At 45.2% G+C, this 19,292-nt stretch overlaps 2 protein-coding genes across 4 annotated transcripts in view; one reads left to right on the top strand and one right to left on the bottom strand.

Moving 5' to 3' along the window:
• The window catches only part of LOC139758061 (protein O-linked-mannose beta-1,2-N-acetylglucosaminyltransferase 1-like), a 72,421-nt gene that overhangs the window by 7,157 nt on the left and 45,972 nt on the right, over positions 1-19,292 (bottom strand). For 2 of the 3 annotated variants that reach the window (XR_011714757.1, XM_071679127.1), the window contains exons 2-8: positions 3,864-3,924; positions 3,071-3,170; positions 2,416-2,723; positions 2,008-2,103; positions 1,507-1,677; positions 356-581; positions 47-180 (exon numbers count right to left, since the gene is read on the bottom strand). Coding sequence is in view for 2 of the 3 variants with exons in the window: in XM_071679127.1 (XP_071535228.1) it covers positions 47-180; positions 356-581; positions 1,507-1,677; positions 2,008-2,103; positions 2,416-2,723; positions 3,071-3,170; positions 3,864-3,924 (1,096 nt within the window). In the remaining variant the exon portion in view is untranslated. Of the gene's footprint in view, positions 1-46; positions 181-355; positions 582-1,506; positions 1,678-2,007; positions 2,104-2,415; positions 2,724-3,070; positions 3,171-3,863; positions 3,925-5,147; positions 5,490-19,292 lie in introns of those variants that run through there. The other variant, XM_071679128.1, reaches the window with a different exon arrangement.
• LOC139757934 (cuticle protein 19-like) lies at positions 16,301-18,698 on the top strand. The gene is made up of 2 exons (XM_071678873.1): positions 16,301-16,368; positions 17,840-18,698. Exons 1-2 carry the CDS (start codon positions 16,354-16,356, stop codon positions 18,194-18,196), a joined length of 372 nt encoding a protein of 123 aa, XP_071534974.1. The 5' UTR covers positions 16,301-16,353; the 3' UTR covers positions 18,197-18,698.

Raw genomic sequence — 19,292 nt, 5'->3', positions numbered from 1 at the left:
AGTTAAAAGTTTGTCTATGCAGATGGCCCAGGGTATGAGGTATCACCTTATCGTCGGCGTGGAAGAAGACGTCGCTCCAGTTGGTAACGTCACACTCACACATTGCGCCGTAACCTTCGTACCTCTGGCAGAACATGCGGCGCACGTCATTACGCTCGTTCTGGGGCCATTCGCACTCGCCTGGGGTAGGGGGGGAATAAACAGTCAACAAAATAGTAAGAATTAACCAACTCTAAATTTTATTACTTTTACTATGGTGGTGATTTAAGGGAGTTCAATGGTCTCGTAGTGGAGATAAAAACAAGAAGCAGCATATCTAGTCATGCACGGGTGAACGAGAACGGGTCCTTTTCACCTTTTTCTTCCTCGAGATCGAAATCTGTCCTTAGGAAGACGGGTCCGCCCCACTCATAGCCGGTGTCGGCGGTGGCCACATTGGAATATGTCTCAGCCATCTTCAGGCCTCCCTTCCTGGTGACGAGCGCCCACATGTCCCTGTAGCCCAGCTTGTCCGCCCACCGCGACCCGAGCTCTTTCAGCTTGTTCCTGCCTCGCCATGACAGGTTCTTGCTGGCCTCGTCCTGCAAAGAGAGAGAGAGAGAGAGAGAGAGAGAGAGAGAGAGAGAGAGAGAGAGAGAGAGAGAGAGAGAGAGAGAGAGAGAGAAGAGGAACATCGAAGACAACTTGCTGGTGAAATTTGTTCATGTAGGGCCATGACTTAAGGTACTTATTCTATACGACAGCACACATAAAAGTTTCTCACAAGTATAATTACTAAAATCCTTAGACGACCACCAACTGAAATAAGATGAGTGTCGCTTTGAAACACTGGAAGTCTACATCATCTGATTCTCTAGTAAAATCGCGGAGAAGCAGAGTGGCAGATCTTGATACAACTACAGTGGAAGACATACTGTCAGTCACTCCAGTTGACGATTCCTATTCCTTCGTCACTCAACCCTCACTCGCTGGCGACGCTCTCAATACCCACACTATCTTTAATTACCTGTTAACTGTTATTCCTCTGTTTCCCTAACATCCATCTACCATTATTCACTCTGCTTTTGACGTTGTTTCCTTTGCTAAGGCCACCTGTACGCCCGTGCTTTCGTGTTGGTCATATCTAGCAACTTGCATGGTTCCTCAGTATTAGATGATGATTGCTCGTCTGGGATCTTCCTAAAATCTTTTGGAGTTACAAATACAGTTGTATAAAATATATTTGTTTTTCGTGCATTGGATGCATAAAAGTATTTTCAAGTTATTAATTTTTGACGAATGCTTGGTAAAAATGCTTGCGAGTAACGTAAAAATACATCAATAAATAAAATGGGTTACAACTCGCGGATTGTAACATGAAAGGACCTTAGCTTCGCTATAATGCGGACAAAATAGCTCAACTTTAGCAAAGATGTGAAGGCAATCATGAATTCCTATATAACAATATGGTCAACAAACTCTCCATCAAAGCTACAAAAGCTGGCAAACCAATCTGTGGCGACCTACCAGCACAGCGAACACGAGGATTCTGCCGTCGCGGACGTCTTCTATGAACTCGACCATCTCCTCTTCGACACCAGTAGAGAAGGTGTCGAACACCTGGCGGGCCATTACCTTGCCTGTGTGTTGGTTCAGCACCACCAGGTGCAACCCACGGTCTCCCAGGTTTCTGTAGATCTAAAGACGAATGATATTAGATAAAAGGGAGTCGTGTTCTAGTGTCTCCTTTGTGAGGGATGTTTACACAAGGGTGGCTTGAAATCTAAAGGACTTGTACCCCCTTCCTGGAAACATTTGGATAATGAGCGAGGGTAAAGCTCTTGGTTAAATGGTGTCTAAACCGGGCTTAACACTGTTCCATGCAGTATGGGGGATTTGGGAACCTTATTGCCAAGAAATCTTGAGCCTATATTCAAAACATCTTAAAGGTAAATCGCTTGTTTAATCCCAGGTGGTTGATAATGGTTGAATCAGGTAACTAATCCAATAAACAGCCGGAAATCTTACCTCCTTCTTGTTTAGTGACATGAAGACCTTGTCGGAACTGGACATGAGGGTCAAGGTCACAGTCTGGTTGGTGATGGCGTGACCTTTGAAGCGGACCTGAAAAAACAGACGTGATAATGAGTATCATGAAACCTGTCTTGGATTTTGAAAGTGTTGCATGTGTTATAACGCCGTCCTGGATATGGACGTTAAGGCTTAATATAAGGCTGACAATGTCGCGGCGTAACTTTGTTTGGGCGATGGTCCTGTCAGCACCTAATCTAAGGTGCAGCCCATTATACTCTGCCAGCAGTAACGCTGTAGGATAACTGAGGTGACAGACGATCTCTGTCGGACCTCAGTAGGCAGATGACTATAGCATGTTATGTTGCAAATTTAACCCTGTAACTCCTTTCAACCTGGGCTGACCTTGTGGCTGTCGGTGATGTTGGCTGTCGCCATCGACCACGAAGACGACGGCTTGGCCTTCTTCTCCTCCTCTTTACCTCCGGTGTTGCTGCTGCTGCTCCTGTCATTATCGTCTCTAGTGTTACGAGTGCTGCCGCTGCTGCTGACGGGACCTGTAGGAGGCACCGGTAAGGGTGTCTGATGATCCTGGGTGACAGGAGACGGTCTCGGCGCTACCGGGATGTCCTGCACATCCTTGTGATGGTCCTTCGTGTTGACGTCGTAGATACGACCAGGCTTCGTTTTCAGGATGGGGTCGATGGCCTCACCTACAGCACCAACATGGTGAAGAGGTGTCTAAAATAACTTCAAATAATTTCTTAATTATAGTCAGATACAAATATAATTTTGGACACTTGCTGGAAGCTTTAAAGAGCTGTGAGTACTTCAGAACTGCTGTAAGTAATGTGTCTAAGTACATATGGAAACTAAAAAAGTCCTTGGTAATTACAATGTCATTGGGTAACTATCATGAACTGATAACTAACGTCTCCTGCATAGTTACTGTCACGGGCACCTGTAGAGGTATGTACATATAACTACTGTCATGGTTAATGATTTTTGGACCTTATGCTTTAAAGATAACAACAATCCCCAGGTGAGGTAAAAGACTGACCTGGGAGGATGAGATTGGAGAGCTCCTGGGGCTGAGGAGTGGGAGTATTGCTGAATATTTGGAGCAAGAAGAACACAGCGGCCGTCGGCAGCACCACGCGCTGAGGAACACAGGACTGTATGGTTAGTGAGGAGCGAGCTACTGAAGGTGGGGTGTGGTGAATTCACCATTAAGGGAAAAGGTGAGGCTATTGGATCCTTACATATAAATCAACACGTATGTATGATATATATATATATATATATATATATATATATATATATATATATATATATATATATATATATATATATATGCACATATAACCTTTCCATATATGAGTCGAATCTACAAACAGTGAGGAGTGTGACTTAATACCTGTTGTGCATCTCTATCCTCATTTTGTTACCTTTCATCCGAGATGATAAAGAGTGGGGGATGCTTTTGCCCTAGCCTTGTCAGCCTTTATACTCATATAATAATTTAGTAATACCATCTCAGGATCCCATTTATGGAGCAGCATTAAAGGCTGCGATCTAATCTGGAGAGAAATGATGGACTCCTCTGGAGCGACAAGATTCTAGACGAGACTTGTTATTCATTTTCGTCTACTGCTGACGTCGGTGCAACCTCACCGAAGGTAACTTACTTTCCACTTGCGGTGTAACCACATACAGGCGGAGTCAGCAACACGTTTATATATATATGTATATATATATATATATATATATATATATATATATATATATATATATATATATATATAGAGAGAGAGAGAGAGAGAGAGAGAGAGAGAGAGAGAGCAATGGCCTACCTTTATAAGGGGGATGCTCTTGCCCAGCACACGACGACGAAGGAAGCTGAGCAGCGTCATCCTGTAAATAAAGAGGAAAATTATGGCAACACTGTACCTCACTACCCTACAGGCAACGCCTTAACTCTGTTGTCATCCTACTACGACAAGAGATGGATCTGAGGGTTTTTGTGAATTTATTATCTTTTTAAATCTTGCAAATCGATTAAATATTAATGAAAATAATGATCAATGTTACTGTTTATGTCTTTTTATTATCACCATCACTACAATCATTCTCATCACCACCTCCACCACCATTTAAAAATATCATCACCAACATTGCCATGTCAGCATCACCACCACTACCACTAACATCACCAACACTACCACCGTGATCGCATCTATCATTATTATCACCTCCATCACCACATCAGCGACCACCATCATCATCACCACAGAACTTGAGCGGCAGTTACCACAGCGCGCTTTAACTCCACCACACGCCACAACCATGCCAGTAAACCCTTTGCGATCAGCATCATTTTACCAAAGGCTGTATCTAATTATTTTGGATACGTGGGTAACAGACAATAAATGCAGTAATAAAACTAATGTAAAAAAAATATTATAGTTGCACCTGTTCCTAATACATGACTTTCAACTTTCATATTGACAAAAATATTCTTACGTCCGGGAAAATGTAAAAAAAAAAAAATAAAAAAAATAGATATCTAAATATTGCTGCTGGGTGTTTGGCCAGTCTGATTATTCTCACAGTCACGTATCTCGAAGCAAAATGGATATTTGTTGTTTGTAAAAGATATGAATACATTTGATTAGTTGGTGTACAGTGGTAACAATATCGGTATGGTCAAAATTACGCTTCCGTGCGTACTCCATGACAACGGTTCCCTGTAGCCAAGCAATTATATCTACAGCTCGTACTGAAAGAGGACACATCATGCCACGCATGGACAATATAACCTCCAAAAAAGGGATATCAAATACAGTAAATGGAAAACATTCAAACGACAACCTACTGATGCTAAAGCAAGCCTAGCACGAACGCCGCCGTGGTGTCTGACCTCATACCGGTAATTTGTTCTATACTTGCCGTTTTCGTGCTCAGAGGAGCCAGAGGATATTTTACTTTCTGAGGTCATGGAAATCAGCGTAAGAGATGCTTGATAGAGTGAGAGGAAGAACTCTGGCGTGCCATGACCTGGAGGACTCAGCCATCGAAGTAACAATACAGCGACACACTGTTTACACATCCAGCTGAAAAGATGAGGAATATCTTACCTTGAAGGGAGGAGCGAGTGAGGGAAGGCGGTGCGGGCTGGGATAGAACCGACTGGCTGGCGCTCCTCGTCCTCGCCCGCCGCCTGGGTTTAGGCACGTCGGTTATCCTGCCGCGTGGCTCCCTACCCCCTCAGGCCTTGCCACTCACCCCCCCACACAAACACACGCACACTAACGCATATCCTCCTCCTCCTCCTCCTCCTGCCCCAGGATATACATTCACCATATAACACGCTAGTTTAACAGTGACAGTGTATTTGTCTCTGTTTACAAGAGACATGATGTAAAGACATTTGTGCAGGGAAGGAATGCGGAAATTACCCATGTGAGGAGGAACCATTTCTGAAGCCTGTTTTCCTGATGTGTATTTGTGCACTTTCCTTAAAACTGCCATATCGGTCTACTGATCTAATAAGTACGTTTGAAATGATCCCGACAGTCTAGTCAGTTTCTTTTTTTATAATTATAATCATATACTGACCTTCAGTAAAATCACGAAAGATATGTACATGAAAGATACGTAAATGACTTCCGCAAATCAGAAAATCTTCACAAAATTAACTAAGAAATCAACGTACAATTTCTGTAACTAATAAACAGCGAGTACATCATCAAAACCATGACATAAGTTATTACATGCGAGACGAGGCTGTGCATTCACATAACCAGCCTAGCCCTACGTTCAGTGTGGGAATAGTTTGGGAGGCGTGACGCCAATCCTCTCGGTGCATGCAAAACGGTCTAATTCAGCAGTGCGATAAGGTGATAATCTGTAGCACATGTGATGTTGTAACGACCAGCCACAGTTACAGACGAGTGATGCACGAGCACCAAACAATGGCAGGCAAGGTGGTTGGTCTCACCACTCACCCGGGCGACACTTCTCGAGACCGTGTCGCTCGCTATGGCCAAGCATCATCCTTCACCTAGACTGCTGTACACACAGCGAAAGACACCGTCGCATCCTCCCACACACGTGAAATCCGCCCTTGCAACGCGCTGCCACAGAGGTGATCGTGGATGTTCGACTGACTGCGATGAATACTTTTACGTCCTTCTCGGCGTCAATGGAAGGTGGTGCAACCCTAGTGGGGCGGGGCCATTGTGGCTGGCCGGGGGCCGGGGGGGAGGGGGGGGGGGGTGATCGCACGGGGGCTTACCCACCCCAGAGGAACTTGGTTCAAGGAGATTAATGGTAGGTATGGAGGCCAGACGGTGGTTGAGAGAATGATGAACGATCTGTGGTGGTACTGGTGTCGTTCACTGGTTGACACGAAGGTTACAGGGAGCTGTGTTGGTCGTCATTGCCAGTGGGAGGTGACTGGCACCACCTCTCTCACCTTATCTCGTGGCTCTATGTAAGAGGCCAGGTGTTGATTTATGACTGATTATTACTACATATCAAAACATAATGTTACAGACTCGTCTTCTTCATTGTTAGTCTTGTCAGAGAGTTATGCTTACCACAAATTTCCATGATGGTAGCTTTTAGTGAGTTATGGTACCTGGCTGCGATGATTACTAGTGGCAGATGGTGAGGTGGGTTGGTACTGGTAGCGGGAGGTAATGAGTGCAAACTATGGTAAGAGGTGAGTAGTAAGTAGTTATCTGTGATGGTGGTAAGTGGTAATGATGGTGATAGTGGTAGCGATGGTGGTAGGTGATGACTGTGACGATAGATGGTGGTGGTGCGCGGTGATAATGACAAGGGATGATGGTAGTTGGTGCTGAGGGGTAATTTGTGTAGTGTGGTGAAAAAAAGAGGCCATACTAGTCAAGTCTGGTAGTAGCTGATTCGGAAGGTGGTTAGAGGCGGTGGTGAGTGGTGATAGTGGTGGTGGAGATGGCTGCCAATCATGGATGACGAAGCTTTGGATGGTGGTTCGTGAGGATAGTAAGCAACAATGACAGCTATGTTAATGGTGGTAATTAACTACAGAGGTCAGCGGTTGTGAAAGTAGACACTAATGATGGTTACTTGAGGGTGGTGGCAAAATAAAGATGATGGTTAGTGGTGGTGTTAGCGGGCAACAGTATTCGCTGTTAAGTGGTAATGGTTGTTGACAATGGTGGTCACAGAGGTGGAGATAAGTACAGTAGTTGAGAATGATGGTAAGAAATGATTAGCGACAGATAACGACTTCCACTTAACAACCACCTTCGTTAATCATCCTCCTCACTCATCAAGAAAGTAGTCATCATTCAAAGCAAACATTCAAGATAATAATGATAATAGTAATGATGATAATAAAAGGAAGAAGAAGAAATGTTCCTGCAAGGCAAGACGACTGACGGTACCCATTGCCCAACTCACTGACTGACCCAGTTCACAAGGTCAATAGGCAACCGTCTGCGTGACAGTGGTGGACTGCGAGGCGGTAGCACGGCAGACACTCAGGTGAAGATGAAATTTCATCAGGCGAAGTCACGAAGACGGCGACGCTCTGTGTCGAAATGTCTTTGGAGAGTAGACGGCAGTGGTGGAGGGCGGGCCCTGGGGATAGACCGGTGGGAGATGGAGGGTGTGGGAGAAGGGAATCACTATGTGCGAAAACAGAGAATGGAGGAGAAAATAACCAAGAGTTAGGATCTAAATGGAAAAGAAAGGATTGAAAAGAAGGGAAATAGTAACAAAAGGATGGGCTGTGATGAACGAATGAGTTCTCTACATTTAAGAGATGGTAGAGGAAGGGAGAATCATAGGTAAAGGAGGGCTCCAGGGGAAAGATGAGGTATTAGGGAGGTTTCTGAGACAATGGACATTAAAGTTAAGGAGCGCCATGAGAAGGAAAGGCTTGTGAGGAAGGGAGGGGTAGGACTGGTGAGCCATTAGGAGGTGGGTCATGGCTGCAGGTGAGGGCGATGTGCATGACCACAGGTCTTAATGTTGCTGGCGCTGATCCAGTTCTGTCGGCTGTTGGGGTGTGTGTTCTGGAAGGCGCTGCCTTCGGAAACGGTGTTCGTCACCGCGAACGCCAATGAAGGAATCAATCGTCTACATACCCCCAGTGAGAAGGTGCGCTCCTTAGGGGAACCCTAATCAAGACGTGGTATTGACGCGCATCTTCAGTGTCCTGCGCGTCGTTACGGATGACGGACTGGAGATGGTGGTACCTTGGAAGCGTAGGGCTTGACGACGCTCGCTGAGGAAGTCTGCAACCCGTGGAACGAGACCTCTCCGTAGCCCGGGGGTGGTGGCGGCGGCCTTGCTGATGATTATGTTGTGGTTGACTAGGTCGAAAGCCTTTGTGAAGCCTACGAAAGCGAAAGCCGCGGAGGAAGTCCTGTGCCTCCTTCGGCTGCCGTAGATAAAGTGTGTGTGTGTGTGTGTGTGTGTGTGTGTGTGTGTGTGTGTGATTTTACCTTTTAAACTCTCTGATATTGTTACATATGACAAACATACTGTTCAGGGTTACGAAAATAAGTGTTTCTTGCCACACTTCCTTCTATATCATCGAAGAGTATCAGAAAAAAATCCTCACTTTAAATCGTTTATCATTTACTGTATTTATCACTCAAAAGTCACATGACTGAAGTAGTCTAGACTCCAAAAACAAAAAAAGATTTTCTAAGACCCAAATCATAAGATTCCAAAATAGCTTTCGTTTAGTTTATAACAAAGATACATACGAAACTGTGATTACCAAGTTTTATTCACGATAACGCGATCTCCCTCCTGTCAGCGTTTTTTGTATCACTTCATCACATGAAATAAACGACCCTGTTACGTGGACAGACTCCGACATCAGGTGTAACTCAAAATTTTCGTTTTCAGCCTAGTGAATACATAGTCATCACTGTAACCAAAAAGGCACTGCATCTACAACCCCATAAGAGCGAGTACCTCTGGAGAGAAAATGGTTTGAGACTACAAGTGATTCCTCATTAACCCCAGACGTATGATTAATGGCTCTCTCTCTCTCTCTCTCTCTCTCTCTCTCTCTCTCTCTCTCTCTCTCTCTCTCTCTCTCTCTCTCGAGAACGTGAGATGCCCCACCCAGGCTGACCTCCACGTTGCGTCCACAACCCACCGAAGCACGGCCACAGGGGGCACCGCCACCACCGCGGTTCGGCCTGACCTCCCCCGTTACACGCTGTCGCTCACCATCGCTAACCAGTGCGCGTTCCATCACCACCATCACCACTACCTACTCTTATTTACCAGTGGCTATCAACTGCCAGTCGTAACTGTTGGCAGCGGCTCCCCGTCATCGCAGGTGTACAGCGGTATTTCGTCATGTCGACGTCGTGAGAGTGAATAATGATGAATCACTGTTGATGGTTCTCTGTCGATCTCTGAAGGTAGTCTTAAACTGTGTGGATGACCTTGCCAGAGCGTGTCGTGTTTGCGTCTGGTTTGTTTGTTGTGTGTGTGTGTGTGTGTGCGCGCGCGCGCTAGGATGAATGTGACGTGTGAGAGTTTGACATGAGGACACTTGGGTCAATGATGTTTCGTTTGTAGTGGTGTGTACCAGCGTGCCGTATTGAGGGCGACGCACCTTCCCCGGTACACCTACATCGCGACAGCTTCCCACATGCAGGGGGAAGGGGTGGGAGTTTGAAACCCACTCCCCCTCCTCCTCCTCCCTTCTCCCCCTAGGCAACTATTACCGTTACCAACGTCAGATGTTGCGTAGCCAAACCAGCCCGCCCGCCACCGCAGTGCACAGTATGGGAGCCGAGGCGCCCGTTCCTCCTCAAAACGTCTATGATTAGAAGGACCCAGCGCTATGTTGAGGTGTTGGAACCACACAGGTGACCTGCTTGTGAGCCTAGGGAACGTGTGGCGGTAACGGAGTTCATTGTCGTGGATGAGACTGGTGAACACTGAGATATGATTATATAACAAAAATGTTACGTGACACGTAAGTTACGTCAGACTATGGCTCGGTAAGCAAGTAACTTTGTACTTCAGTTTGGCAACTGAAACCGTGTTTCACTCTGGTAAGTGGTGGTATTTGAGAAAGCCCACGGCGTTTCATGTGTCATCCATGTGGTGTATCCTGCCTGAGAGACAGAGAGAGTTTCGTGAGTGATCATCGCAGTGTTCATGACGACACAAGATATAAATAAACAGACGTAAATCATGAGGTGAGGATGGTGGTGGGTGGAGGGCGAGAAGTAAGTAAGTAAGAGAGAGAGAGAGAGAGAGAGAGAGAGAGAGAGAGAGAGAGAGAGAGAGAGAGAGAGAGAGAGAGAGAGAGAGAGAGAGAGAGAGAGAGAGAGAGAAATCCCCCTCACCCTACATACGACGTCGTCGTGTTACCCCCAGAGACGTGTTGATTAGTCCCCTCATAATCATGTCAAGAGCAACGTTAAGGGCCCCAGCACTGTGTGTCGTGTGATGGCAAAGAGAGCAACTCGAGAGGAGGAAGGAGAGACGCGCGTCGGTTACTGAGGGTAATTATGTCAGCGTCACCGCATCATGGAAAGTCATATGGCGGTAAGTATGTGAGACAACTTTTACTGTCCGAATGCATGATGTGCGATGAGGAAAGTGGTGTAGCTGTGGGGAAGAGGGCGGTTGTGTGGTCGCCCACTCCTTTCTGGGGTTGTGTGGCCTGTGATCCTCAACTCGTGCGAGTGATCAACTTAGCCCACATCTATGCGTACATCCAGACACACCAAGTCATAGTCATACGTACAAATTACACGCATACACTATGAAATTAGTTGGTATATAAACTACTAGTATGAGCACACACGTATTACTCGAATGTACATACTCATGCCCACATACAAACACATTAACACAAGCAGGGAAAGTCATAACACGTATATATATATATATATATATATATATATATATATATATATATATATATATATATATATATATATATATATAAGTGGCAGTAGAACAAGTACGTAAAATTCTCACGCTGAGACACACACACACACACACACACACACACACACACACACACACACACACACACTACCAATCTGCCTGTCCTTCCACGTACTGCATCAAGTATTCTCATGCGCCAGGTCTTAGTGGCAGTGAGTCCAAGCTGGAGTAATATCATTATAGTTTTCAGTCTGTAATTTTCATTTACATGTCAGCTACCTCCTAGTGACTCGTGTTGGTCCGCAAGAGAGGCAGGTAGCAGCACCAGGCAGGGGGTTGAGGAAGGGCATGAGGTGGGGGGGTTGTACCTGACACAGCACAGCTCCCAGCCACAGGAGAAGCAATTCACTCACCAGTGTTTGCCAGTCGCCAGCAGACAGTTCACACCACACTGCTGCGGAGTCACGTTCATCCTTTGAGTTGTACCACCTTCCTCTGTCGCTATGTCATTTCTTTATTTGTACTTTTCAACTGAGCGACAAGGATCCAGCCTTCAGGCCTCAAGCCACACGGTTGTCATGGCTCACACGTATATAATATATATATATATATATATATATATATATATATATATATATATATATATATATATATATATATATATAACAGTTCAGACAACCCTGGTTCACCTTTAATGCCATCAACGCCAGCAGATGGCACTGTAGATGCTCTGGTGTGGTCGGCAGGAGGATGACTGTGGCTCCGCATCAACCAAGAAAGTTATAGAGGAGGCAGTGGCGGCACAGGGAAGAATCACTGCACCATCTTCACCTTCATGTAGCGTTGACAGATCCCTGTACTCTCTGTTACTGTCTGCTTGGACAAATCCAGGGACAGTCTCTGATACCGTCTGATGTGGGCAGATCCTTGGACTGTCTGTAATGCTGTCTGATGTGGAAACATCCATGGACTGTCTCTGACGCTGTGTGGTGTAGACACAGAACCCTGGACTATCTACGTTACTGTGTCATGGAGACGGATCTCACCACTGTCTCTTTCACCATCGTATGTCAATATTACCCAGGTGGCTCACCTTGTATGCCTGCCTTCCACTGATGGATGCTATGCATGACATACAGCCAGACTCTGGTGCATCGGACCAAGCGACCATTAAACCATTTCAGGGAAGAAGAGGAATATCATGAATCGAAACCAATATGACACAATGTAACTTGTATAACGGGCAGATATTCGACTAAACTTATGATTCACTATATGTAGATAAAAATCTATTTACGGAAAATATCTTCCAGCGCCCTTTGAGAAATATTAACGAAAAGTAAGATGGTTTTCAAGCAAAACCGATTTTTCTTTTTTACACTACATTCGCGAGAGAGAATCGATTCATTAAGACCAACGATAAACCAAAATGCCATTTTTTAGCATGAGACGTTCCATGATTCGTGACTTAACATGCTATAATGCGTGACCTGTGTACTACAGGTAACAATGAAAGAACGTGCAATTTTCGTGAGAATTTATCGTCAGACATATTTTGCACCAAATGCACTGGAATATCACGTTTTCTTAATGAATGCAACCGGACCATTGTTTATGATACAAAGACGCGTTGGTTCACAATGCCACGTTGGTTTACGACGTACATATGACATACGTGGGCCAATCGCGGTGGGTCAGGTGCTACACGATTCGGAAAACCTGATTTAGTAGGCTTAATTTTTCTATCATATCAATGACGTTAATGGCAAAATGGGCGAGCGAAGATGGCGCCTCCAGGTGATCAAAGTCGCACGAACGTGGCTCATGCGAGTCTAAACTTTTAATTCAAGGAGTTTGAAAAACCTTCTACGTCACCAACGCAGGTACAGACTTGGTGATGCAAACGAACTCTACTTACGTCTGTAAATACGTCATACTATACGTAAATACGTCATACTGTACGCATCCTGGGAATAGTGACATCTTACCACTCCTAGGACCAGTGACCTTGCCAAGCTATCCTGGGAATAGCGACGTCATGCTTATCCTAGGACTAATGACAACCCAGCCTAGCAATCCTGGAAACAGTGACAGCGTCCTTATACCACGACCAGTGACAGAGCCTAGCCATCCTGGGACTCAGACGTCTACCTGTGTCTTCTGCAGGCTCCCTCCCTCACCAGCTGTCGTGTACTATCAAGACTAGGCTAGCCACAGGCTTTTACCCGCAGGGCGTTGCTGGTGTTTCAATCCTTTACATTCCCCCTGGGAGGTACTGCCAGTCCTTCGTCATCTACCGGGAACCGGCCCCGCGCATCTGCTCCTCCCTTCGGTGAAAGTAAGATTTCACGCAGTCCGCAGCCGTTGCTAGTGGTGTTGGGGGTTAGGCAGCGGTGGTGGTGGTGGTTGGTTGGTCAGTGGAAGCCGTCTGGGTGGTGAATATGAGGCCATTACCAGTGACGACTAGGATATAGACAACTGTTGCCGAGAGTTGTGCATCGATGGCGTGATCTTTTACAGGCAAAGTACTGTGTGAAATATACATCATCGAACGGCAAGATGTGTCTTCTCACATTTCCTCTCTGTAATCGCCACTGTATCATGCTCTGCCCAAGGTTCCGCGAGCCGTCGTAGCTATGCAGTACACTGGCCTACCGAGATGGTTATCCATATAAGTTTACCATTTAGCTCTACAACGGATTCCAGTCCTTCTAACTCCAGCACTGTCGTCATTAAATATCTGGTTACCCTCGTCCAGTACATATGAAGACATACAGGCTGAACGATTCATCTCCCAGTCCACAGCGATCACACTTTCCTTTTCAGTGGAGCTCCTGGTCATGTTGTTACGAAATGCACCTCAAGCTACCGCCAGGCTTTTCTATAAAAGGCGTCATCATCATCATCGCCATCATCATCATCATCTGTCCGTAATTTTCCAGCCCATATACCATCATCATGCAACCCATTCCTCACCCCCCCAAAAAGTTGTCTCAGAAATCGCGCGATCCATACATCGGCAAGTAACTTCTGGATAGCAGTTATAAACTTTTAAGAGAAGGTCAAACTTGGCCTCATCGCTAAACGATACAGCAAATCTCCCAACACCAACCTTCACTCCTGTGCCATTCAACAATCCCCATGAACGAACCTACGTCAGTACAATGCCATCACTCTATGGCCGATTCTTAGGATAAGACATGACGTGAAAAATGCATAAAATCACTGAATTTTCTGTTCTCTTTCACAGTCTGCCTCTCACTCATTCCCTGCTCCCGGGACAAGTTATGTGACCACATCAGAAACACTTCAGTTGTCACACATCTTGGGTTCCTAACAGTCTTGCTGGAACCATAAAGGGCACGTAACTGCAGAACCATTGCTTCGATCATCTGCTTCTCCACTTTATCAATATATCATTATTTCATTTCCTTGACTCCCGCTCCTTCTACTTAGATTTATAAGAGAATTCGCATATTCATCCTAAACTACTTTTAATCTTAATATTTTATTAACTGTTTAACTATCTTTCCTCAGTACTTCCGAAAAAACTATAACAGTTGAAATTTAGCATGCATGTTGCCATGTTGCCATGTTGGACATGGGCAAAATCGGAAAACATGATTTATCAACTTCCCATATACAAATATCTGTAAATTGGTAATTATCTAAATATATTTGGCAAGTGAAATAATGGTTCACAAATCCGTAGACCACGCAATAAACAAGGACTCAGGGCTGTATTGGCCAGTCACAAACCAAAATTCTACAGCAATTCACTACGAAGTATACTGGTTCATAGCACCCTTAGGAGCCACTAAAATCACTGTCTATCCTTCCCGTTGAAAAACAAGATAACTAAGCCGCAAACCACACAAAACTGAGCATTCAAAACAAACACTATCTGCCTCGCAACCTACACTTGCTCAACACCTACACAAAGATCCTCCCAATAAACTCCATATATTCGGGACCAAAGTCTTTGCAACATTACGAGGACCCCTCCCATGCAAAACTAAAAGGAACCACCAACCTCCACATCTCCACAGTTCCTACGAACACAACGCTAAGAAAACATATACACGGGCACTCCGAAACGATCAAACAAGCACTGATTAGCTGCCTTTCCAACTCAAGTTTTAAACGCCATCCTTCCAGATACTTGAAACCACACTCCCCAGACATATACGAGTTACACTTTTTTTCTTCTTCTCGTCTACGATCTGGACATAACCATGCCTATAACATGACAAAGTTCTTTTCAACATAACTCGAGACTCTTCATGTCCACCACGCAACTATTAAAAGGAAGACATTGAACACTTACTGCTTAGTTGCCCTGCACTCTTCCCGTACACACACACACACACACACACACACACACACACACACACACACACATACACACACACTTTGTAACCTGTGGTCATGCCCTATGAACATGGTCGGCATCCTGGGTGCTGCAGGATTCCCATAGACGACACAGGGGACTCCTGGGGCTAGAAGGTAAAGGTACGTGCACGACAATTTTGGTCAAGAACGACACAAAACCATGAAAACGTTGATTGGACTCGTCAATCCTTCTCGGGCATGGGTGGCAGATTTTATCATAAGACGTTTATGAATAAGTTTATCTACGGATGAATTGGTCTCTAAAGAAAAAAAAAAGTGGACATTTAAACAAGAAACTCAAGCAGGTTAAATGATAATAATAATAATAATAACAATAATAATAATAATAATAATAATAATAATAATTAATAATAATAATGATAATAATAATAATAATAATAATAATAATAATAATAATAATATCAATAATGATAATAATAATAATAATAATAATAATAATAATAATAATAATAATAATAATAATAATAAGTCGGATGATCAAAAAGTTCTATCTAGCTAACGTATAGTACTGCTGAGCCCTTCCTACCCCCAGGTCCTGATGCATAAGTAGAGCATGCAACGTGAACGGAGATGCAAGCGAACCCGTCATTATGGGCGGAGCTCTGAGCCGATTACGCCATCTTCGACGACTCATGGTCGCCCTTGCCGGTAATGACGCTGAAATCGCTCGCTTCCCGCCTTGACCATCCCCAACCGCACACGACTACGCCCACTGATGACGTAGTTGCGTCGTTATTATTCCTTACGGGGTGACATTTAATGACGCCATTAGTCCTTTATGTTCGATCCGATCGGCTGATACTGCCAGAGAGGCCTATACCAACAAAGGTAAATTACCTCTATGGTTTTGAATGGCTGAGGGAGGGAGGAGCGGTGCGCGGGAAACAGATTCCCCCCCCCCCCCCCCCCCGTGACGAAACTCACAGACTGAGTTGGAGAGTATAAAAAGGCGGCGCATCCTCAGCCAGGCATCACAGTTGAGCCAGCTCGACAACAAGCAACATGGTATCTGCTAAGGTGAGTACATAACACCATACATTCCTCACTTGGTCTGCCGGCAGCACAGTGGCTCTCGCTACCATAACGTTGCGGGCTCCTCGCCCTCATCGTTTACCCAGACGACCTCACAAAGTATGAACTCGAGTCGCTTACTCGAACTCCTTAAGTCTCGCGTAATATCTAACCGTCGATTAATTAAACAACTGATGCCAGACATTTCTTATCTAATGTTGCGTTTTTTAAATAGGTTAGAATATAACACTCATAGCTCTTATATATGAGTATACACCCACTTCTTTAATTCTTCCATCAGTTTTCTGTCTCAGGTTCTTTAAAAATGACTTATGTACATATATGAGATACCATCACTTATGCCGAAAGTTATCAAAGTATCTTAAATGAGGAAAAAATATTCTATAGCGAGAGCAGTAATCATTCCACCTGAATATTGTATATAATCATAACGGTTCTCAATCGTGAATTCTACTTTGTCTTGAAACCTTTTGAAGTATTCGCTTTCCCAGACTCAAAGTAACGATACAACATGCTTTAACTTCTGTAATAAACTGTCCTTCGCAAACTTTTAAAAAACACGATGTTGTGTTCAGTAACTTTTGTTTTTCTTGTATTCCGACTTCGTTATAAAAAAAAAAAGTAACATAAATGGATTTCATCTTATAAATAATGTTCACCGTAAACTTTCGGCCACGCCTCGTAAGTGAATTAGACACGTCTGCCTCACACGTACATTGCACCTCGAACGCTTTGTCCTACACTATACACAAGTATCCCCTTTCAACGACATGCAACTCCCCCCTTATTCCCTTCAGAATACGCTCAACACCCCTGAGTTCCTGCCAGGCTCATAGAATGCTGGTCTACCAACAATCAGTTCCCCCTCCTCGTATTCTCAGCCACTGACTGTGTCTACTGTGTATACCCTTCAATCTTCCTTTTATCCCTATCACGCTTTAACAATCCTGTGTATTTGCTCTCGGAAATCCTAGTCTTGTGTTCACCATCCTATGTACTCACTCTGTGAATTCCTAACACTGTTTTCTCCCCTCTACATGCCCCAGAACTGTGTGCTCCTCTCAGAGTACTCCTGTACTTTTAGCATGTATCCTTAAGACATGCGCATACCCCACCGTGTCCCCCTGAACCCAGGACTCTCCTATGTACCCTTAGCCCTACCCACTCCTGTCTCGTGTCCTATATCACCCAATCATTCTTCAGTCATGGTCTGTCCTACCTTGTTCCCTTGAATCCTATACACTCCCCTGTACATACCGTCAGCCTATAAGGGGAGTCACGTATGTCGACACCTCTACCATGTACCCTAGTCCTAGTATGTCCTCCGTATGATCATGGCATCTGCATCCTCTCGTACAAGAACCCTTCGAGCACTTCCCTTCCTTCCCTCCTGTTCCTACTACATAATTCGGCTTTATTATTAGAAACCCCTTGACTCTCCTCCCCTGTCTTTTAGATCTTCGTGGTAGCCGCCCTGGTGGCTGTAGCCTGCGCTGCTCCCCGCCCAGAAAGCGTCCCCTACGGCCACCCTCCCCCATCCTACAAGGAGCCCGGCATGCCTTTCGAATTCGCCTACGCCGTCAAGGACGACTACAGCGGCAACGACTTCGCCCACGACGAGAAGAGCGACGGCACAGTGACCTCAGGCTCCTACAGGGTGCTCCTGCCCGACGGTCGCACCCAGATCGTCACCTTCAACGCCGACCACACCAACGGCTACGTCGCTGAGGTGGCCTACGAGGGCGAGGCCTCCTACCCCGCCCCTGCACCCCCAGCCTATGGACCCCCAGCACCCCCAGCTTACGGCCCCTAAGCATTCCCCATCCTACACCTGAGCTCCAACATGGCAATAGGACTGGTATCGCCGTACTGAAATGTCCTTGCCACCATGGCCCTGTGGTAGTGCCATCTGTAGGATCACCTCTAGATCTGCCATCTGTCTATCAAGGGGACACTAGACTCCCACTGTCACCTGTCTCTTTACCGTCTGGACATATCCTAATTAGTTCCTAACTTGATATATCTAAGTCTCAACCCAGTCTCCCATATTCTAAGTAGATATATATTCCCCCTTTGCTAACCTAACCCGCTTGGTATATCCCAAACTCCCTCTGACCTAACATGTTCCAGCTCAACCCCCACTGCGACAGGACAACGTGGTAGTGTCCTAGAGTGGAACGGACGATCATGTCCTCGCTATGAGGAACTTCCAGTGTCCTACTGTTATATCTGGCCATAGTCATGGTCCTATGGTGGCCACCACACGGGCCATAGAACTGTTGTAACTTATTTTTGTAAATAAAGGCAAACGAATACGGAAGAGAAAGTTTTACTGATCTCCTCCCCTGGTTAATAGAACGGAATGTCTGGTAGAATCAGAGATGGCAACGTCGCCCTCTAGGTGTCAAGTCTCGTAACATAGGCAAAGACTTGTCGTAGAGGGGTACGATCGTAAGGTAAAGTGCATAAGAACGCTTTACATGTGACACCAAGCGGGGCGAGACAACTTTATAAGAAAAAAAAAAAGTCTTTGCCGTAACTATCCAAATATGCGTGAGATACGCACACAGACAGACAGACAGACAGACAGACAGACACACACACACACACACACACACACACACACACACACACACACACACACACACACACACACAAATACGTTTACACAAACACATACAAACAAAACAGCAACAAAAAAACGCTGAGCAACCCTATCAGCCTATATAAATGCGATGGAAACGTATATCATGAGCTGTGAATATCACTGTATTCTAAAGTGACGGAGCCTCCATTACCAACAGCAACTTGCTACCGTCATCATCCTAAGAGGAAAAGTAGAAACTAAAAACCAGTTAACTTCCTGAGGTACACGAAGGTGGTTACTTGCAGGCTGGAGTGAGGGTTTC

Source organism: Panulirus ornatus, chromosome 29 (assembly GCF_036320965.1).
Source record: "Panulirus ornatus isolate Po-2019 chromosome 29, ASM3632096v1, whole genome shotgun sequence".
Classification (NCBI taxonomy): Eukaryota; Metazoa; Arthropoda; class Malacostraca; order Decapoda; family Palinuridae; genus Panulirus; species Panulirus ornatus.
The sequence above is the reverse complement of the archived record's forward strand: the minus strand, read 5'-3'. Positions and strand labels throughout refer to the sequence as shown.